The sequence below is a fragment of the Oncorhynchus gorbuscha genome, linkage group LG03 (assembly GCF_021184085.1).
Source record: "Oncorhynchus gorbuscha isolate QuinsamMale2020 ecotype Even-year linkage group LG03, OgorEven_v1.0, whole genome shotgun sequence".
Lineage (NCBI taxonomy): Eukaryota > Metazoa > Chordata > Actinopteri > Salmoniformes > Salmonidae > Oncorhynchus > Oncorhynchus gorbuscha.
The window spans coordinates 14,086,862-14,108,831 of NC_060175.1; the positions used below are offsets into that span (position 1 = coordinate 14,086,862).

The 21,970-nt window shown below is 37.8% G+C and overlaps 1 protein-coding gene across 2 annotated transcripts in view; it reads left to right on the forward strand.

Moving 5' to 3' along the window:
• LOC124026231 (cadherin-22-like) overlaps positions 1-21,970 on the forward strand; it is a 339,307-nt gene that overhangs the window by 115,781 nt on the left and 201,556 nt on the right. Inside the window, exons 3-4 of one of the 2 annotated variants that reach the window (XM_046339344.1) lie at positions 3,182-4,772; positions 9,769-9,849. In XM_046339344.1, coding sequence (XP_046195300.1) covers positions 4,551-4,772; positions 9,769-9,849 — 303 coding nt within the window. In that variant the 5' untranslated portion in view covers positions 3,182-4,550. The remainder of the gene's footprint in view (positions 1-3,181; positions 4,773-9,768; positions 9,850-21,970) is intronic. The other variant, XM_046339352.1, reaches the window with a different exon arrangement.

The window sequence follows — 21,970 nt, forward strand, 5'->3', positions numbered from 1 at the left end:
TTATTCTGTTTATTGCTAATTTAGTTTTTTCCCTCCTAGATGTCAAGGTTTTCCATTGGATCAAAAAGTCATGTTGAATTGTGACTTGAGTCATCTTTGCCGCTTCTTCCTCTAAATGTCACACGTCATAACCTTTTAACGTCACAATAATTCATAGATGCAAGACTGAGGGACAAACGGCAGTGCTGCTAGTACTCAGTATGATACAAGACTGAAAACAAAGCTATCAGATCACAGCTTTTCACAACCAAATACATGACACAATCAAATGGAAAGCATCTAACAACGCAATTGTGCAGTCTGCCTTGATGCCATGCATTTTATTCATGGTTGGGCTGTATATATCACAGAGTGATATCTGATTATGTAAATATACCGTATGTTCACACTTTGCAGATGTTGTACTTTGTATACAATATCTGCAGGTATATATGATTGTGTTCTCCTTACACAACTTGGTCATTGTTATTCAAGGCCATGTTGGAATTTACATTTTAGAGTTCAATATGTGTTCAGGGAGAGTGTCTCATACCTACAATAGCTGCACCAATGCAATGCAAAACGCTGCCACAAAGCCCTGTCTCAAAGCCCTGCCACAAAGCCCTGCCACAAAGCCCTGCCACAAAGCCCTGCCACAAAGCCCAGCCTCTCAACCCTGCCACAAAGCCCTGCCACAAAGCCCTGCCACAAAGCCCTGCCACAAAGCCCTGCCACAAAACCCTGCCACAAAGCCCTGCCACAAAACCCTGCCACAAAGTCCTGCCACAAAACCCTGCCACAAAACCCTGCCTCAAAACCCTGCCACTAAGCCCTGCCACAAAGCCCTGCCACAAAGCCCTGCCACAAAGCTCTGCACAAAACCCTGCCACAAAGCCCTGCCACAAAGCCCTGCACAAAACCCTACCACAAAGCCCTGCCACAAAGCCCAGCCACAAAGCCTTGCCTCAAAACTGCACCTCAAAACCCTGCCACAAAGCCCAGTCTCTCAACCCTGCCACAAAACCCTGCCGCAAAGCCCAGTCTCTCAACCCTGCCACAAAACCCTGCCACAAAACCCTGCCACAAAACCCTGCCACAAAGCCCTGCCACAAAGCCCTGCCTCAAAACCGTACCTCAAAACCCTGCCACAAAACCCTGCCACAAAGCCCTGCCACAAAGCCCTGCCTCAAAACCGTACCTCAAAACCCTGCCTCTCAACCTTGCCACAAAGCCCAGCCTCAAAACTCTGACTCAAAACCGAGAGGCCTTTAAAACTATGTTTTCCTACTTCCTATTCTTTGGCTTCATTCACATTGCTCAATTGCAAATACCATGCACAGTGTTCGTTTGACCTCAGTCTGAATTTGAATAATTTTACAAAAAAAAAAGAAATATTGGAGAGCTTCACCCAGCTAGCACAAAGGCACAGTAGGTTAAACAACTGCTGTCCTGAAGCAGCTCGAAACAGCTTTCCTCGACTTCTTCCTCCCACTGGTGCTTCAATCTCTTCGCCTTGAGGTGGTGACACCAGACACATTAAAATGTATTTTTTTCCCGTTCTAAAGGTTTCACAAAGCCCATTAATCACAACCTCTTCCTGCGATGCAGGCTCGCCGCAACGCACCCCCACTTATCTACTCCCGCCACACCGCAACGCACCGCCTCTTATCTACTCCCACCACACCGCAACGCACCGCCTCTTATCTACTCCCACCACGCCGCAACGCACCCCCACTTATCTACTCCCACCACGCCGCAATGCACCCCCACTTATCTACTCCCGCCACGCCGCAACGCACCGCCTCTTATCTACTCCCACCACACTGCAACGCACCGCCTCTTATCTACTCCCACCACGCCGCAACGCACCCCTTCTTATCTACTCCTGCCTCGATGCAATGCACCGCCTCTTATCTACTCCAGCCTCGATGCACCGCCTCTTATCTACTCCCGCAACGCACTGCCTCTTATCTACTCCCGCAACGCACCGCCTCTTATCTACTCCCGCAACGCACCACCTCTTATCTACTCCCGCAACGCACTGCCTCTTATCTAATCCCGCCACACCGCAACGCACCACCTCTTATCTACTCCCACCTCGCAGCAACGCACCGTCTCTTATCTACTCCAGCCTCGACGCACCGTCTCTTATCTACTCCAGCCTCGACGCACAGCCTCTTATCTACTCCCGCAACGCACTGCCTCTTATCTACTCCCGCAACGCACAGCCTCTTATCTACTCCCGCAACGCACCGCCTCTTATCTACTCCCGCAACGCACTGCCTCTTATCTAATCCCGCCACACCGCAACGCACCGCCTCTTATCTACTCCCACCTCGCAGCAACGCACCGTCTCTTATCTACTCCAGCCTCGACGCACCGTCTCTTATCTACTCCAGCCTCGACGCACCGTCTCTTATCTACTCCAGCCTCGACGCACCGTCTCTTATCTACTCCAGCCTCGACGCACCGTCTCTTATCTACTCCAGCCTCGACGCACCGTCTCTTATCTACTCCCGCAACGCACCACCTTGCTGCAATGCACTGCCTTGCCGCAACGCACCTCCTCTTATCTACTCCCGCCTCGCCGCAACGTACCGCCTCTTTACTACTCCCGCCTCTCTCAGCAGTGTTTGTTTGAGGCATTAGAGGGCTGTTGTCGTGATGGATTGAATTAATACTTTTATCCAATTAGTGTTCCCTCATGCAATTAATCAGCTGGCCGGGGTTAGGGCCGCTTGGTTGGCCGGACTAAAGCAGACAGATGCTAGTGGCCTGGCTCATGAAGAAGAACCATCCCTCTCTTTCTCTCTTCCCTCTATTCTACAGCATCCTCCCCTCCACACACCTGGCGCTCCCTGCCCTCGTACAGTACTGCGCCATCGCTCTTAGAGCACATTGTTCGGGTTTCTTGTCGAGCACAACAACAGACCAGCTGAAAACAGTTCACTCCAGATAATCCAAAGAAAAACAAACACGTTTTCATTATTGTGGCTTGAGTTGTGAAGAGCTAATAAAAAGATAAATGAGTTCAGGCTTGAACACGTTTTGTTTGCAGTGCGCGTTTGGAAAATGTATACAATTTCACATACTGTGTGATGAAAGACCCTGCAGTGTTAAAGCCCAACCAGTGATGGATTCCATCTCTGTTCTACAGGAAAATGTGATGGTAACCTATGCTATTCTTTTTGGTATTTTGCAGGTTTTGCCACTACTCTCAGCATTTTATGGGGGTCCTCTCACTGCCTGAATCATCCAGAAGAATAATGGACAAAATAAGATCTGAGCCAATGGAGTCTCCTGAAGGATGCTGTTCTCTAATACTGGAATGAAGTGACAAGAGATGGCAGCTGGACCATACACACAACCTTAGGATCCTGGATCTGGAGAGAACCTTTTGATCTGAGGACCCGAGTATCAGAATGATCCACTTTTCTTTGAAATCCATTGCTAATGAGTTCAAAAATAGAGAACAAAGATATTGAGAAAGATAACCAAGCATTTTAGTGAGAATCAGTTCCAATAGTTTGGAGATAACTTTGGGTATCTCACTATGGGTTTCTGTAAGATTTGAACCTTGTCATACCAGGTAAAACCCACATTGTCCTTGACAATTATACAAATGCCATTTCAATGGTTATCGGTCCCATGATCTTCTCAAAGGACCCCTATCCATTAAATGATTTCCCAAATTAATGTATTATTAATGTATTGGAATCAAGTAAATTACCACGTATGGATTGAAAGTGTCAATTGTAATTCTCAGGGAGTTAAAAAAAAATCATTGTCAGGCCCACTCCCTTCACCACAATACTTGTGGTAAAGATTGAAAGATTGAAGCTGCCTTAGAACATATGGGAAAGTTTGTCTTGGAAATCTTGAATGCAGTTTTCACTTGCACAGTAACAAAACCCATGTTACCCGAATGAATTTGATACCAGTGTAGACGGACAGGTGAGATAAGTCAGGGAAAAACCCGATGGAGAAGATTACATGGGAAAGATAAGGCCGGTTCAAAATGACTTGCCAAGTTTCTTCTGCACAGAGAAAAAGCCTTCTGTAGCCTGTCCAAAGTCATGATGTGCCATGGCATGCCCTGCGTCCTGAGTTGGAACTATTTACGACAATAGAACTATTTACGACAATATAACTATTTACGACAATAGAACTATTTACGACAATAGAACTATTTAAGACAATAGAACTATTTACGACAATAGAACTATTTAAGACAATATAACTATTTACGACAATAAAACTATTTAAGACAATAGAACTATTTACGACAATAGAACTATTTAAGACAATAGAACTATTTACGACAATAGAACTATTTACGACAATAGAACTATTTAAGACAATAGAACTATTTACGACAATAGAACTATTTAAGACAATAGAACTATTTACGACAATAGAATACTTAAGAATATTGTGGATTAATCAAGTGTCCTAGAACAGAGATTTTGGTTGGCCTCTGGCTTTCATTTCTTCAACATTGCCGGTTTGAGGACTCTTTTCACCTCTTTGGAAATCCCCGTCACATGTAGAGCCAAGCAGGATTTTCCAAAATGGCTCCCTCTTGGAGACTAGGAGCATGTAGCCTGTTGGCGGCCCTTTGGCTTTTGCATTGCTGTAGTTGTGGATGGTCGGAGAGGACTAGTGGCATGGCCGAGGGAGAAACTAAGGAGCAGGAGCTCATGTCCCATGAACGAGTGAAGAGGGGATGGGTGTGGAACCAGTTCTTTGTGGTGGAGGAGTACACAGGCACAGAACCTCTCTACGTTGGAAAGGTAAGACTTTGAGAGTTTTTTGTGTGTTTAGGGGAAGAACACTAACATTACAGTTTAAGTTTTTTGCTCTAGTTTTTTGCTCTAGACATGATTCGAGTTGATTGTGATTTGATTTGTATGACAAGTTAGGATTGGAAAGGATAAGACTGGCTGTGCTATCAAATCAGATGGAATTTTTTATGCCAACTGCAAAAGAAATAGGGATGGTTCTTGTATACATTTTACTGCATACTCATGTCTGTCTGAATTCAGTCTTTTGCAATTGAATTTCATATTTTGAACTCTGATCTGAATGGTTCTTCTTATAAAGGCAGTGTTAGAATCCCTCTGTCTGCCTCTGTATTATTTCTCTTAGGGGACAGCAGTCTATCTCTTCAGCCAGGATCCATTATGGGACTTAGTCAGACTTAGAGAGAGAATGAGAAGAGGAGAGAGAGGGGGGTGGCGGAGTGAAGATGGAGAAACAGATGGATAGGCAGACAGACAAACCGACCGAGAAAAGATGAGCTCAAAAGAACGAGCTGGAAGGAGAGAGAGAAATGGGGGAAAAAGAGGAGGAGAGAAGGGGGAAAAGAAGGGGTGGAAAAGGGGGGAGAAGGGGCAGAAAATAGGTGTAGAGAAGGGAGGAGAAGGGTGTGAAAGAGGGGGAGATGAGGGGGATAGAGCAAGGGGGAAAGAGGGAGAGAGAGAAAGGGAAAAATAGGGGGAGAGGGAGAAAGGGAAAATAGGGGGAGAGGGAGAAAGGGAAAATAGGGGGAGAGGGAGAAAGGGAAAATAGGGGGAGAGGGAGAAAGGGAAAATGGGGGGAGAGGGAGAAAGGGAAAATAGGGGAGAGGGAGAAAGGGAAAATAGGAGGAGATGGAGAAAGGGAAAATAGGGGGAGAGGGAGAAAGGGAAAATAGTGGGAGAGGGAGAAAGGGAAAATAGGGGGAGAGGGAGAAAGGGAACATAGGGGGAGAGGGAGAAAGGGAAAATAGGAGGAGAGGGAGAAAGGGAACATAGGGGGAGAAAGGGAAAATAGGAGGAGAGGGAGAAAGGGAAAATAGGAGGAGAGGGAGAAAGGGAAAATAGGAGGAGAGGGAGAAAGGGGAAATAGGGGGAGAGGGAGAAAGGGAAAATAGGGGGAGAGGGAGAAAGGGAAAATAGGGGGAGAGGGAGAAAGGGAAAATAGCAGGAGAGGGAGAAAGGGAAAATAGGGGGAGAGGGAGAAAGGGAAAATAGGGGGAGAGGGAGAAAGGGAAAATATGAGGAGAGGGAGAAAGGGAAAATAGGGGGAGAGGGAGAAAGGGAAAATAGGGGGAGAGGGAGAAAGGGAACATAGGGGGAGAGGGAGAAAGGGAAAATAGGGGGAGAGGGAGAAAGAATTCATGCATTTTAAAGTCATTCATTGCTAGAGAGTGTGGTGGGGCAAGCAAGGTGCTGATATATAAATGTGGTCGAGGCATAGCAGGGGGGAAAGAAAGAGCAATTATTTTATTAATAAAATTACCCAGAATTATTGCTCTTCATGAAGCACAAGCCAGGACTATTAATAGTCACTGGGTGGTGGTGTTGCCGGACTCAACCGTCGCTAAGGATATCAAATACTTTAATTAGAGCCATCTAGTATTAAATATGGCCAGCGTGCCTTTTATCAGCCCTGGTCATTTACAACACATTTTTTTTCTGACTTCTTCTTCATCCAACTCAGCAAAGATGCCAAGGCTGTCCTACTTCGGCCATTCATTTGCTAATGAAATATGTTTTTCACTAAATGGTCACTCACATCGCAATAACCTGGCAGCTTCGTTCGATACATTTGGGTAATGAAATTCCTTAGTCTTCTATGATTTGAGAACCCTCCTGCTTCCTATTTCCACACTGGTTTTCTGGAGGTAGCTTACTACTGTATACCACATCTAATATTGAGATACAAGATGCACTCGTGACTCCATTGACATGCAGGGAGATGCATTTACACTGAAAAAAAAATTATCCAGCAGATTGAAAAAATCCAATCCAAAGCATCACTTTCCATAGATCTATTGTTGAGGGAAAGAAAATAAGACTATGTTCCTCAGTTCTCTCTCTCTCTCTCTCTCTCTCTCTCTCTCTCTCTCTCTCTCTCTCTCTCTCTCTCTCTCTCTCTCTCTCTCTCTCTCTCTCTCTCTCTCTCTCTCTCTCTCTCTCTCTCTCTCTCTCTCTCTCTATTCACTCCAAGGCCTGCTTTTGAAATTCATACATCATGTACTGTGTATTTTGCGCTGCTGCACATCTCTTCTGACCCTTAACATTTATTTCTGTTAAGTTCATGATTCAAATGCTGAAAGCTTTATTTATCCCGTTCACAGTACTTACAGTGCCTTCGGAAAGTATTCACACCCCTTGACCTTTTTACGCATGTTGTTGTTACAGCCTGAATTTAACATTGATTACATTTAGATGTTGTGTCACTGTTTTACACACAATAACCCATGTTGTGGAATTCTGTCATTTTTTAAATGTTTAGAAATGAATAAAAAATTAAAAGCTGTATTCAACCCCTTTGTTATGGCAACACTAAATAAGTTCAGGAGTAAAAATGTGCTTAATAAGTCACATAATAAGTTGCATGGACTTTGAATGACTACCTCATTTCTGTACCCCACACATAAAATTATCTGTAAGGTCCCTCAGTCGAGCAGTGGATTTAAAGCACAGGTTCAACCACAAAGACCAGGGAGGCTTTCCAATGTTTTTTTAAAGAAGGGCACCGATTGATAGATGGGTGAAGAAAACAGACATTGAATATCCCTTTGAGCATGGTGAAGTTATTAATTACACTTTGGATGGTGTATCAATACACCCAGTCACTACAACGATACAGGTGTCCTTCAGAACTGTTTCCTTGTCTTGATATTTGTATGTATTTTTTGTTGTTGTATCTCTCTGCGTTGTTGGGAAGGGCCCATAAGTAAGCAATCTTACTGTTAGTCTACACCTGTTTACGAAGCATGTGACAATTTGAAACCACTCATGGCTTTCAACATGAGGCCCAAGGAGATTTTAAAACAATTACGGAGTTTAAAGGCTGTGATAGGACATAACTGAGGATGAATCAACAACATTGTAGTTACTCCACAACACTTACATGAATGAGTGAAAAGAAGAAAGCCTGTACAGAATACTAATATCTCAAAACATGCATCCTGTTTGCAATAGGGCACTAAAGTAAAACTGGAAAAAAATTCTAGAATACAAAGTGTTATGTTTGGGGCAAATCCAATACAACACATCACTGAGTACCACTCTTCATATTTTCAAGCATGGTGGTAGCTTCATCACATTATGGTTATGCTTTTCATCTGCAAGGACTAGGGAGTTTTTTGTTGTTGATAAAAATAAACAGAATATAGATAACTAAGCTTAGTCAAAATCATAGAGGAAAACTTTGTTTAGTCTGCTTTCCAACAGACACTGGGAGACAAATTCACCTTTCAGCAGGTCAATTACCTAAAACACAGGGGCAAATGTACGCTGGAGTTGCTTACCAAGATGATATTGAATGTTCCTGAGTGGCCTAGTTACCGATTTGACTTAAGTAGTCTTGACATTCTATGGCATGACATGACAATGAATGTATAGCAACCAACTTGATAGAGCTTGAATCTTTTTTTTAATGAATAATGGGCAAATATTCTACAATCCAGGTGTATAAAGCTCTTTAGACTTACCCATAAAGACTCAGCTGTAATCACTGCCAAAGGTAATTCTAACACGTATTGACTCAAGGGGTTGAACACTTATCTAATTAATATATATTAGTATTTTATTTTCCATACTTTGACACAGTATTTTGTGTCGATTGTTGACCTAACTATTACAATTAAATCAATTTTAATTCCACTTTGTAACACAACAAAATGTGGAAAACGTAAAGGGGTGTGAACACTTTCTGAAGGCACTGTACTTGCCCCTCTCCTGTTTTAAGACTTGATGGTGGTTCAGTCAAAACTCCTGTACAGTAATATGCATGGATCCACTTTTCTTATTGTACTCCATGTGATTACAGAATCCTTCTAGTCTATTCACTGGGGTGAAACGTTACCTAATAGGGTTATCACAATATACATTTTCCATTGCAACAAAGAAGGAAACACAAAGAAGATGGTCTTTAAAAACATTCTATGGTCTTTAAAAACCTGCAGTATGCTAAACATTGAGTTATATAGCTTGTTAAAAAATGAATGTGACAGAAGGCTGTGTGTTTGCAATATCTTTTCTAAAGAAATGAAGTCCCCAAGCCGTTTTGTTTCACAATACTGGTGTCGGGACAAATCTATTACAGGTTGAAACAGAAAGGTGTTCCAAGGTTTCCATTCAGATTCATCTATAGAAGAGATATGAAAGTGGTTATTCCATCTCAAGAGCCTTTTAAGAAGTTCAATGTTGACGCTGAACCATATTCAGGAGCTAGAAGCTTACAGCCATGGACAGAATGACATTCTTGTTCTGTGGTTACAGCTACTCACAACTTCTAATGATACATGTGAACTCGTAGAACCCATTGTCAGTTAGAGGCATTCGGATACAATCTGGCAGTGATGTATCTGAACCGAAGGTCTAGATTCTTAGAATATGGAACCTATATTGTTTAAGGGGGGAAATTAAATTAATACTTGTACACCCTTATTGTAGTAACGACTTGTCAGTTTGTTAATTAGATATAGTAAAGCAGGGTTCTAACCATTATAAACTAGCAGATTTAAAGACATTATAAACCAAGAGAGTATTCCATTTACTCTACTGTATATGCTTGGTTGATTGATTGACTGAATTATTAATTAATTCATTTTATTTCAGTGTCATACCGCATTTGGTGCCCAGCCCATAAGAGCTTACAAAGACACGAATCATTAAACATGTGTGCAAAAAAATAATTACATTTTACATTTTAAATGTATAGATCATAGTGTTAGAGCATACTGTTTGGTGACACAACCTTTGTCTCAAGCTGTATTCGTTTGTTTCATTGCAGATACAAGATGTCTTAGACTCAGTTAAAGCCACAATCTGTGAGATGTGCATACCACCAAACAGTGGGCCACCAACAAAAAACGTAAGCAATCGAGCAAATGCATCCCATGACATTTTCACATGGACTTGTGATTTCCATGATATATCTGTAGTGATATATCTGTAGTGATCAAGGAATAACTTCAATGTTTAAGCATTTAGTCTAAATCCTGTCTAAGCTGAGCTACATGGAATTGTTTGTTTTATTTTTTAATTTTAAGACCTCTTGAAGTATAAAAATATAAGACATTTAAAAGTTTCCCCTTAAACCACTCGAGTGTTGCTTTAGTAGTATGCTTAGGGTCATTGTCCTGCTGGAAGGTGAACCTCCGCCCCAGTCTCAAATCTCTGGAAGACAAACAGGTTTCCCTCAAGAATTTCCCTGTATTTAGTCCCATCCATAATTCCTTCAATTCTGACCAGTTTCCCAGTCCCTGCCGATTAAAAACATCTCCACAGCATGATGCTGCCACCACCATGCTTCGCTGTGGGGATGGTGTTCTAGGAGAGATGAGAGGTGTTGGGTTTGCGCCAGACATTGCGTTTTCCTTGATGGTCAAAAAGCTCAATTTTAGTCTCATCTGACCAGAGTACCTTCTTCCATATGTTTGGGGAGTCTCCCACATGTCTTTTGGCGAACACCAAATGCTTATTTTCTTCTTTAAGCAATGTATTTTTCTTGCCACTCTTCTGTAAAGCCCAGCTCTGTGGAGTGTACGACTTAATGTGGTCCTTTGGACAGATACTCCTATCTCCACTGTGGAGCTTTGCAGCTCCTTCAGGGTTATCTTTCATCTCTTTGTTGCCTCTCTGATTAATGTCCTCCTTGCCAGGTCCGTGCGTTTTGGTGGGTGGCCCTCTCTTGGCTGGTTTGTTGTGGTGCCATATTCTTTCCCCAAAAAATAATGGATTTAATGGTGCTCTTTGGGATGTTCAAAGTTTGGGATTTTTTTTGTAACCCAACCCTGATCTGTACTTCTCCACAAATTTGTCCCTGACCTGTTTGGAGAGCTCCTCTGTCTTCATGGTGCCGCTTGCTTGGTGGTGTTGCAGACTCTGGGGCTTTTCAGAACAGGTGTATTTATACTGAGATCATGTGACAGATCATGTGACACTTAGATGTCACACAGGTGGACTTTAGTTAACTAATTGTGTGACTTCTCAAGGTAATTTGTTGCACCAGATCTTATTTAGGGGCTTCATAGCAAAGGGTGAATACATATGCACACAGCACTTTTCCATTTTTTATTTATTTTTATTTTTTAATTAAACAAGTAATTTTTTAAAATTTCACTTCACCAATTTGGACTATTTTCTGTATGTTCATTACATGAAATCCAAATAGACATCCATTTAAATTACAGGTTGTAATGCAACAAAATAGGAAAACTCCAAGGGGAATGAATACTTTTGCAAGGCACTGTATTTTTAATCTTTGTCCTTACTGCTATTAGCCCATACAAACACATCGGATAACAGATGCACTACATAGAACAACAGATAACCCCCCCCCTCCCAAAAAATCTGAATGAAGTTTTTTCTGAAGTGTCTGTCCTTTATCTGATATAAGAAAGATCAGGAAACATTTATATTTTTTGTACATGTATTTAACCCCTTATTTTTGTCACAAAACATTCTCCATTTATACTTCCATAACTTTTTGGGACTGGTACCGGGTGACCTTCAGACAAGTCTTGTGAGGCCTGTGGGCGTCCGAAAACAAAACTACTGACAAGGACGTGTTCGTGGGAGTCTCATCTTTCCATAATAGTTTATGCCAAAGCGTCCGGACACTACAGACCATTTTGTGAGAAGGCCGTCTCGTGGTCTGACAAACAGCACTCTAGCTCTGTCGCCTTTCACTGCAGATGTGGATGTGTTAAATACAGTAGACAGTTGTGGATGTGTTAAATACAGTAGACAGAAGAGGATGGGTTAAATACAGTAGACAGTTGTGGATGTGTTAAATATAGTAGACAGAAGAGGATGGGTTAAATACAGTAGACAGATGTGGATGTGTTAAATATAGTAGACAGTTGTGGATGTGTTAAATACAGTAGACAGAAGAGGATGGGTTAAATACAGTAGACAGATGTGGATGTGTTAAATATAGTAGACAGATGTGGATGTGTTAAATACAGTAGACAGATGTGGATGTGTTAAATACAGTAGACAAATGGTTAAAATATGGGACAACTGTGAATGTTGTTTAGCTTTAGTCAGACTGACTACATGTAAACTGTTCATTGTTGTTATTGTTCATGGACTGTAAATGCCTCTTTGAATGGCTGTGATAGTACAGTCATCTTTGACGACACGTGTAATCAGGATGTGTGTAGGAAGTGTTTGATCACATACATCTATTTCAATCATTTATTTTGGCATGAAGTTCCAAGCACATTTAAAACAATGTGGACTGGATGGAAAGGATTAGAATCTTAGAAGAACTGATCTTATATCAGGGAATAAAGTCTTGGGAAGATGTGAAGGAACAGGGTTACTTTTACCCGGTTCATTTTTGCATTATTTCATGGCTCCTCTTTTTGCTTCATGTCATGCTACACATCTTGGATTTCACCTTATTGATGGAACGTTGAAGCAGTCTGCTTATATTAGTTAGATTGAATGGGAACGGAAGTGATATAGGCATCAGATACAGTGGATTGAGAATAACTTCCAGATACTGTTGATTAGAATAACTTCCAGATACGGTTGTTTAGAATAACTTCCAGATACGGTTGGTTAGAATAACTTCCAGATACGGTTGATCAGAATAACTTCCAGATACCGTTGTTGAGAATAACTTCCAGATACTGTTGATTAGAATAACTTCCAGATACGGTTGTTTAGAATAACTTCCAGATACGGTTGGTTAGAATAACTTCCAGATACGGTTGATCAGAATAACTTCCAGATACGGTTGATTAGAATAACTTCCAGATACGGTTGATTAGAATAACTTCCAGATACGGTTGATTAGAATAACTTCCAGATACGGTTGATTAGAGTAACTTCCAGATACAGTTGTTGAGAATAACTTTCAGATATGGTTGATTAAGAATAACTTCCAGATACGGTTGATCAGAATAACTTCCAGATACGGTTGATTCGAATAACTTCCTGATACAGTTGATTAGAATAGCTTACAGATACGGTTGATTAGAATACCTTCCAGATATGTTTGATTAGAATAGCTTCCAGATACGGTTGATTAGAATAACTTCCAGATACGGTTGATTAGAATAGCTTCCAGATACAGTTGTTGAGAATAACTTCCAGATACTGTTGATTAGAATAACTTCCAGATACGGTTGATTAGAATAACTTCCAGATACGGTTGATTAGAGTAACTTCCAGATACAGTTGTTGAGAATAACTTTCAGATACGGTTGATTAAGAATAACTTCCAGATACGGTTGATTCAAATAACTTCCTGATACAGTTGATTAGAATAGCTTACAGATACGGTTGATTAGAATACCTTCCAGATATGGTTGATTAGAATAGCTTCCAGATACGGTTGATTAGAATAACTTCCAGATACGGTTGATTAGAATAGCTTCCAAATACGGTTGTTGAGAATAACTTCCAGATACTGTTGATTAGAATAACTTCCATGTACGGTTGATTAGAATAACTTCCAGATAGTGTTGATTTAGAATAACTTCCAGATAGTGTTGATTTAGAATAACTTCCAGATACGGTTGTTTAGAATAACTTCCAGATACGGTTGATTAAGAATAACTTCTAGATACGGTTGTTTAGAAAAACTTCCAGATATGGTTGTTTCGAATAAATTCCAGATATGGTTGATTAGAATAACTTCCAGATACGGATGATTAGAATAACTTCCAGATACGGTTGATTAAGAATAACTTCTAGATACGGTTGTTTAGAAAAGCTTCCAGATAGTGTTGATTTAAAATAACTTCCAGATAGTGTTGATTAGAATAACTTCCAGATAGTGTTGATTTAGAATAACTTCCAGATAGTGTTGATTTAGAATAACTTCCAGATACGGTTGTTTAGAACAACTTCCAGATATGGTTGTTTAGAATAACTTCCAGATAGGAATGATTAGAATAACTTCCAGATAGTGTTTATTAGAATAACTTCCAGATATTGTTGATTTAAAATAACTTCCAGATAATAATGATTGAGAATAACTTCCAGATACTGTTGATTAGAATAACTTCCAGATACGGTTGTTTAGAATAACTTCCAGGTAATAATGATTGAGAATAACTTCCAGATAGTGTTGATTAGAATAACTTCCAGATACGGTTGATTAGAATAACTTCCAGATACCGTTGTTTAGAATAACTTCCAGATACCGTTGTTTAGAATAACTTCCAGATACGGTTGATTACAATAACTTCAAGATACGGTTGATTACAATAACTTCCAGACACGGTTGTTTAGAATAACTTCCAGATACAGTTGATTAGAATAACTTCCAGATAGTATTGATTAGAATAACTTCCAGATACGATTGATTAGAATAACTTCCAGATAGTGTTGATTAGAATAACTTCCAGATAGTGTTGATTTAGAATAACTTCCAGATACAGTTGATTAGAATAACTTCCAGATAGTGTTGATTTAGAATAACTTCCAGATACGGTTGTTTAGAATAACTTCCAGATACGGTTGTTTAGAATAACTTCCAGATAATAATGATTGAGAATAAATTCCAGATACGGTTGTCTAGAATAACTTCCAGATACGGTTGATTAGAATAACTTCAAGATACGGTTGATTAGAATAGCTTCCAAATACGGTTGTTGAGAATAACTTCCAGATACTGTTGATTAGAATAACTTCCATGTACGGTTGATTAGAATAACTTCCAGATAGTGTTGATTTAGAATAACTTCCAGATAGTGTTGATTTAGAATAACTTCCAGATACTGTTGATTAGAATAACTTCCAGATACGGTTGTTTAGAATAACTTCCAGATACGGTTGATTAAGAATAACTTCTAGATACGGTTGTTTAGAAAAACTTCCAGATAGTGTTGATTTAGAATAACTTCCAAATATGGTTGATTAGAATAATTCCCAGATACGGTTGTTTAGAATAACTTCCAGACACGGTTGACTATAATAATTCCCAGATACGGTTGATTAGAATAACTTCCAGATAGTGTTGATTAGAATAACTTCCAGATAGTGTTGATTAGAATAACTTCCAGATAGTGTTGATTTAGAATACCTTCCAGATAGTGTTGATAAGAATAACTTCCAGATACGGTTGATTAGAATAACTTCCAGATACAGTTGATTAGAATAACTTCCAGATACGGTTGATTAGAATAACTTCCAGATACAGTTGATTAGAATAACTTCCAGATAGTGTTGATTTAGAATAATTTCCAGATACGGTTGTTTAGAATAACTTCCAGATACGGTTGTTTAGAATAACTTCCAGACACGGTTGATTAGAATAACTTCCAGATGGTGTTGATTAGAATAACTTCCAGATAGTGTTGATTTAAAATAACTTCCAGATAGTGTTGATTAGAATAACTTCCAGATACGGTTGATTGGAATAACTTCCAAATAGTGTTGATTAGAATAACTTCCAGATACAGTTGATTAGAATAACTTCCAGATAGTGTTGATTTAGAATAACTTCCAGATACGGTTGTTTACAATAACTTCCAGATACGGTTGATTAGAATAACTTCCAGAAACTGTTGATTTAAAATAACTTCCAGATACGGTTGTTTAGAATAACTTCCAAGTACGGTTGATTAGAATAACTTCCAGATAGTGTTGATTAGAATAACTTGCAGATACGGTTGTTTAGAATAACTTCCAGATAGTGTTGATTTAGAATAACTTCCAGATATGGTTGATTAGAATAATTCCCAGATACGGTTGTTTAGAATAACTTCCAGACACGGTTGACTATAATAATTCCCAGATACGGTTGATTAGAATAACTTCCAGATAGTGTTGATTAGAATAACTTCCAGATAGTGTTGATTTAGAATAACTTCCAGATAGTGTTGATTAGAATAACTTCCAGATACGATTGATTAGAATAACTTCCAGATAGTGTTGATTTAGAATAACTTCCAGATAGTGTTGATTAGAATAACTACCAGATACGGTTGATTAGAATAACTTCCAGATACGGTTGATTAGAATAACTTCCAGATAGTGTTGATTTAGAATAACTTCCAGATAGTGTTGATAAGAATAACTACCAGATACGGTTGTTTAGAATAACTTCCAGATACGGTTGTTTAGAATAACTTCCAGATATGGTTGATTAGAATAATTCCCAGATACGGTTGTTTAGAATAACTTCCAGACACGGTTGATTTAGAATAACTTCCAGATATGGTTGATTAGAATAACTTCCAGATAGTATTGATTAGAATAACTTCCAGACACGGTTGATTAGAATAACTTCCAGATAGTGTTGATTAGAATAACTTCCAGATAGTGTTGATTTAGAATAACTTCCAGATAGTATTGATAAGAATAACTTCCAGATAGTGTTGATTTAGAATACCTTCCAGATAGTGTTGATAAGAATAACTTCCAGATACGGTTGATTAGAATAACTTCCAGATACAGTTGATTAGAATAACTTCCAGATACGGTTGATTAGAATAACTTCCAGATACGGATGATTAGAATAACTTGCAGATACGGTTGATTAAGAATAACTTCTAGATACGGTTGTTTAGAAAAACTTCCAGATAAGATTGTTTCGAATAAATTCCAGATACGGTTGATTAGAATAACTTCCAGATACAGTTGATTAGAATAACTTCCAGATAGTGTTGATTTAGAATAATTTCCAGATACGGTTGTTTAGAATAACTTCCAGATACGGTTGTTTAGAATAACTTCCAGACACGGTTGATTAGAATAACTTCCAGATGGTGTTGATTAGAATAACTTCCAGATAGTGTTGATTTAAAATAACTTCCAGATAGTGTTGATTAGAATAACTTCCAGATACGGTTGATTGGAATAACTTCCAAATAGTGTTGATTAGAATAACTTCCAGATACAGTTGATTAGAATAACTTCCAGATAGTGTTGATTTAGAATAACTTCCAGATACGGTTGTTTACAATAACTTCCAGATACGTTTGATTAGAATAACTTCCAGAAACTGTTGATTTAAAATAACTTCCAGATACGGTTGTTTAGAATAACTTCCAAGTACGGTTGATTAGAATAACTTCCAGATAGTGTTGATTAGAATAACTTGCAGATACGGTTGTTTAGAATAACTTCCAGATAGTGTTGATTTAGAATAACTTCCAGATATGGTTGATTAGAATAATTCCCAGATACGGTTGTTTAGAATAACTTCCAGACACGGTTGACTATAATAATTCCCAGATACGGTTGATTAGAATAACTTCCAGATAGTGTTGATTAGAATAACTTCCAGATAGTGTTGATTTAGAATAACTTCCAGATAGTGTTGATTAGAATAACTTCCAGATACGATTGATTAGAATAACTTCCAGATAGTGTTGATTTAGAATAACTTCCAGATAGTGTTGATTAGAATAACTACCAGATACGGTTGATTAGAATAACTTCCAGATACGGTTGATTAGAATAACTTCCAGATAGTGTTGATTTAGAATAACTTCCAGATAGTGTTGATAAGAATAACTACCAGATACGGTTGTTTAGAATAACTTCCAGATACGGTTGTTTAGAATAACTTCCAGATAGTGTTGATTTAGAATAACTTCCAGATATGGTTGATTAGAATAATTCCCAGATACGGTTGTTTAGAATAACTTCCAGACACGGTTGATTAGAATAACTTCCAGATAGTGTTGATTAGAATAACTTCCAGATAGTGTTGATTTAGAATAACTTCCAGATAGTATTGATAAGAATAACTTCCAGATAGTGTTGATTAGAATAACTTCCAGATACGGTTGATTAGAATAACTTCCAGATAGTGTTGATTTAGAATAACTTCCAGATAGTGTTGATTTAGAATAACTTCCAGATACGGTTGTTTAGAACAACTTCCAGATATGGTTGTTTAGAATAACTTCCAGATAGGAATGATTAGAATAACTTCCAGATAGTGTTTATTAGAATAACTTCCAGATATTGTTGATTTAAAATAACTTCCAGATAATAATGATTGAGAATAACTTCCAGATACGGTTGTTTAGAATAACTTCCAGATACGGTTGATTCGAATAACTTCCAGATAATAATGATTGAGAATAACTTCCAGATAGTGTTGATTAGAATAACTTCCAGATACGGTTGATTAGAATAACTTCCAGATACCGTTGTTTAGAATAACTTCCAGATACCGTTGTTTAGAATAACTTCCAGATACGGTTGATTACAATAACTTCCAGATACGGTTGATTAGAATAACTTCCAGATACGGATGATTAGAATAACTTGCAGATACGGTTGATTAAGAATAACTTCTAGATACGGTTGTTTAGAAAAACTTCCAGATAAGATTGTTTCGAATAAATTCCAGATACGGTTGATTAGAATAACTTCCAGATACAGTTGATTAGAATAACTTCCAGATAGTGTTGATTTAGAATAATTTCCAGATACGGTTGTTTAGAATAACTTCCAGATACGGTTGTTTAGAATAACTTCCAGACACGGTTGATTAGAATAACTTCCAGATGGTGTTGATTAGAATAACTTCCAGATAGTGTTGATTTAAAATAACTTCCAGATAGTGTTGATTAGAATAACTTCCAGATACGGTTGATTGGAATAACTTCCAAATAGTGTTGATTAGAATAACTTCCAGATACAGTTGATTAGAATAACTTCCAGATAGTGTTGATTTAGAATAACTTCCAGATACGGTTGTTTACAATAACTTCCAGATACGTTTGATTAGAATAACTTCCAGAAACTGTTGATTTAAAATAACTTCCAGATACGGTTGTTTAGAATAACTTCCAAGTACGGTTGATTAGAATAACTTCCAGATAGTGTTGATTAGAATAACTTGCAGATACGGTTGTTTAGAATAACTTCCAGATAGTGTTGATTTAGAATAACTTCCAGATATGGTTGATTAGAATAATTCCCAGATACGGTTGTTTAGAATAACTTCCAGACACGGTTGACTATAATAATTCCCAGATACGGTTGATTAGAATAACTTCCAGATAGTGTTGATTAGAATAACTTCCAGATAGTGTTGATTTAGAATAACTTCCAGATAGTGTTGATTAGAATAACTTCCAGATACGATTGATTAGAATAACTTCCAGATAGTGTTGATTTAGAATAACTTCCAGATAGTGTTGATTAGAATAACTACCAGATACGGTTGATTAGAATAACTTCCAGATACGGTTGATTAGAATAACTTCCAGATAGTGTTGATTTAGAATAACTTCCAGATAGTGTTGATAAGAATAACTACCAGATACGGTTGTTTAGAATAACTTCCAGATACGGTTGTTTAGAATAACTTCCAGATAGTGTTGATTTAGAATAACTTCCAGATATGGTTGATTAGAATAATTCCCAGATACGGTTGTTTAGAATAACTTCCAGACACGGTTGATTAGAATAACTTCCAGATAGTGTTGATTAGAATAACTTCCAGATAGTGTTGATTTAGAATAACTTCCAGATAGTATTGATAAGAATAACTTCCAGATAGTGTTGATTAGAATAACTTCCAGATACGGTTGATTAGAATAACTTCCAGATAGTGTTGATTTAGAATAACTTCCAGATAGTGTTGATTTAGAATAACTTCCAGATACGGTTGTTTAGAACAACTTCCAGATATGGTTGTTTAGAATAACTTCCAGATAGGAATGATTAGAATAACTTCCAGATAGTGTTTATTAGAATAACTTCCAGATATTGTTGATTTAAAATAACTTCCAGATAATAATGATTGAGAATAACTTCCAGATACGGTTGTTTAGAATAACTTCCAGATACGGTTGATTCGAATAACTTCCAGATAATAATGATTGAGAATAACTTCCAGATAGTGTTGATTAGAATAACTTCCAGATACGGTTGATTAGAATAACTTCCAGATACCGTTGTTTAGAATAACTTCCAGATACCGTTGTTTAGAATAACTTCCAGATACGGTTGATTACAATAACTTCAAGATACGGTTGATTACAATAACTTCCAGACACGGTTGTTTAGAATAACTTCCAGATACAGTTGATTAGAATAACTTCCAGATACTATTGATTAGAATAACTTCCAGATACGGTTGTTTAGAATAACTTCCAGATACGGTTGATTCGAATAACTTCCAGATAATAATGATTGAGAATAACTTCCAGATAGTGTTGATTAGAATAACTTCCAGATACGGTTGATTAGAATAACTTCCAGATACCGTTGTTTAGAATAACTTCCAGATACCGTTGTTTAGAATAACTTCCAGATACGGTTGATTACAATAACTTCAAGATACGGTTGATTACAATAACTTCCAGACACGGTTGTTTAGAATAACTTCCAGATACTATTGATTAGAATAACTTCCAGATACGATTGATTAGAATAACTTCCAGATAGTGTTGATTAGAATAACTTCCAGATAGTATTGATTTAGAATAACTTCCAGATAGTGTTGATTTAGAATAACTTCCAGATACGGTTGTTTAGAAAAACTTCCAGATACGATTGATTAAGAATAACTTCCAGATACGGTTGTTTAGAATAACTTCCATATTCGGTTGATTAGAATAACTTCCAGATACGGTTGATTTAGAATAACTTCCAGATACGGTTGTTTAGAATAACTTCCAGATACGGTTGTTTAGAATAACTTCCAGATAATAATGATTGAGAATAAATTCCAGATACGGTTGTCTAGAATAACTTCCAGATACGGTTGATTAGAATAACTTCAAGATACGGTTGATTATAATAACTTCCAGATACGTTGATTAGAATAACTTCCAGATACGGTTGATTAGAATAACTTCCAGATACAGTTGATTAGAATAGCTTCCAGATAGTGTTGATTAGAATAACTTCCAGATAGTGTTGATTTAAAATAACTTCCAGATAATAATGATTGAGAATAAATTCCAGATACGGTTGTCTAGAATAACTTCCAGATACGGTTGATTAGAATAACTTCCAGATACGTTGATTAGAATAATTTCCAGATACGGTTGATTAGAATAACTTCCAGATACGGTTGATTAGAATAACTTCCAGATACAGTTGATTAGAATAGCTTCCAGATACGGTTGATTAGAATAACTTCCAGATACGGTTGATTAGAATAGCGTCCAGATACTGTTGTTGAGAATAACTTCCAGATACTGTTGATTAGAATAACTTCCAGATACTGTTGATAAGAATAACTTCCAGATACGGTTGTTTAGAATAACTTCCAGATACGGTTGATTAGAATAACTTCCAGATACAGTTGATTAGAATAACTTCCAGATAGTGTTGATTTAGAATAACTTCCAGATACGGTTGTTTACAATAACTTCCAGATACGTTTGATTAGAATAACTTCCAGAAACTGTTGATTTAAAATAACTTCCAGATACGGTTGTTTAGAATAACTTCCAAGTACGGTTGATTAGAATAACTTCCAGATAGTGTTGATTAGAATAACTTGCAGATACGGTTGTTTAGAATAACTTCCAGATAGTGTTGATTTAGAATAACTTCCAGATATGGTTGATTAGAATAATTCCCAGATACGGTTGTTTAGAATAACTTCCAGACACGGTTGACTATAATAATTCCCAGATACGGTTGATTAGAATAACTTCCAGATAGTGTTGATTAGAATAACTTCCAGATAGTGTTGATTTAGAATAACTTCCAGATAGTGTTGATTAGAATAACTTCCAGATACGATTGATTAGAATAACTTCCAGATAGTGTTGATTTAGAATAACTTCCAGATAGTGTTGATTAGAATAACTACCAGATACGGTTGATTAGAATAACTTCCAGATACGGTTGATTAGAATAACTTCCAGATAGTGTTGATTTAGAATAACTTCCAGATAGTGTTGATAAGAATAACTACCAGATACGGTTGTTTAGAATAACTTCCAGATACGGTTGTTTAGAATAACTTCCAGATAGTGTTGATTTAGAATAACTTCCAGATATGGTTGATTAGAATAATTCCCAGATACGGTTGTTTAGAATAACTT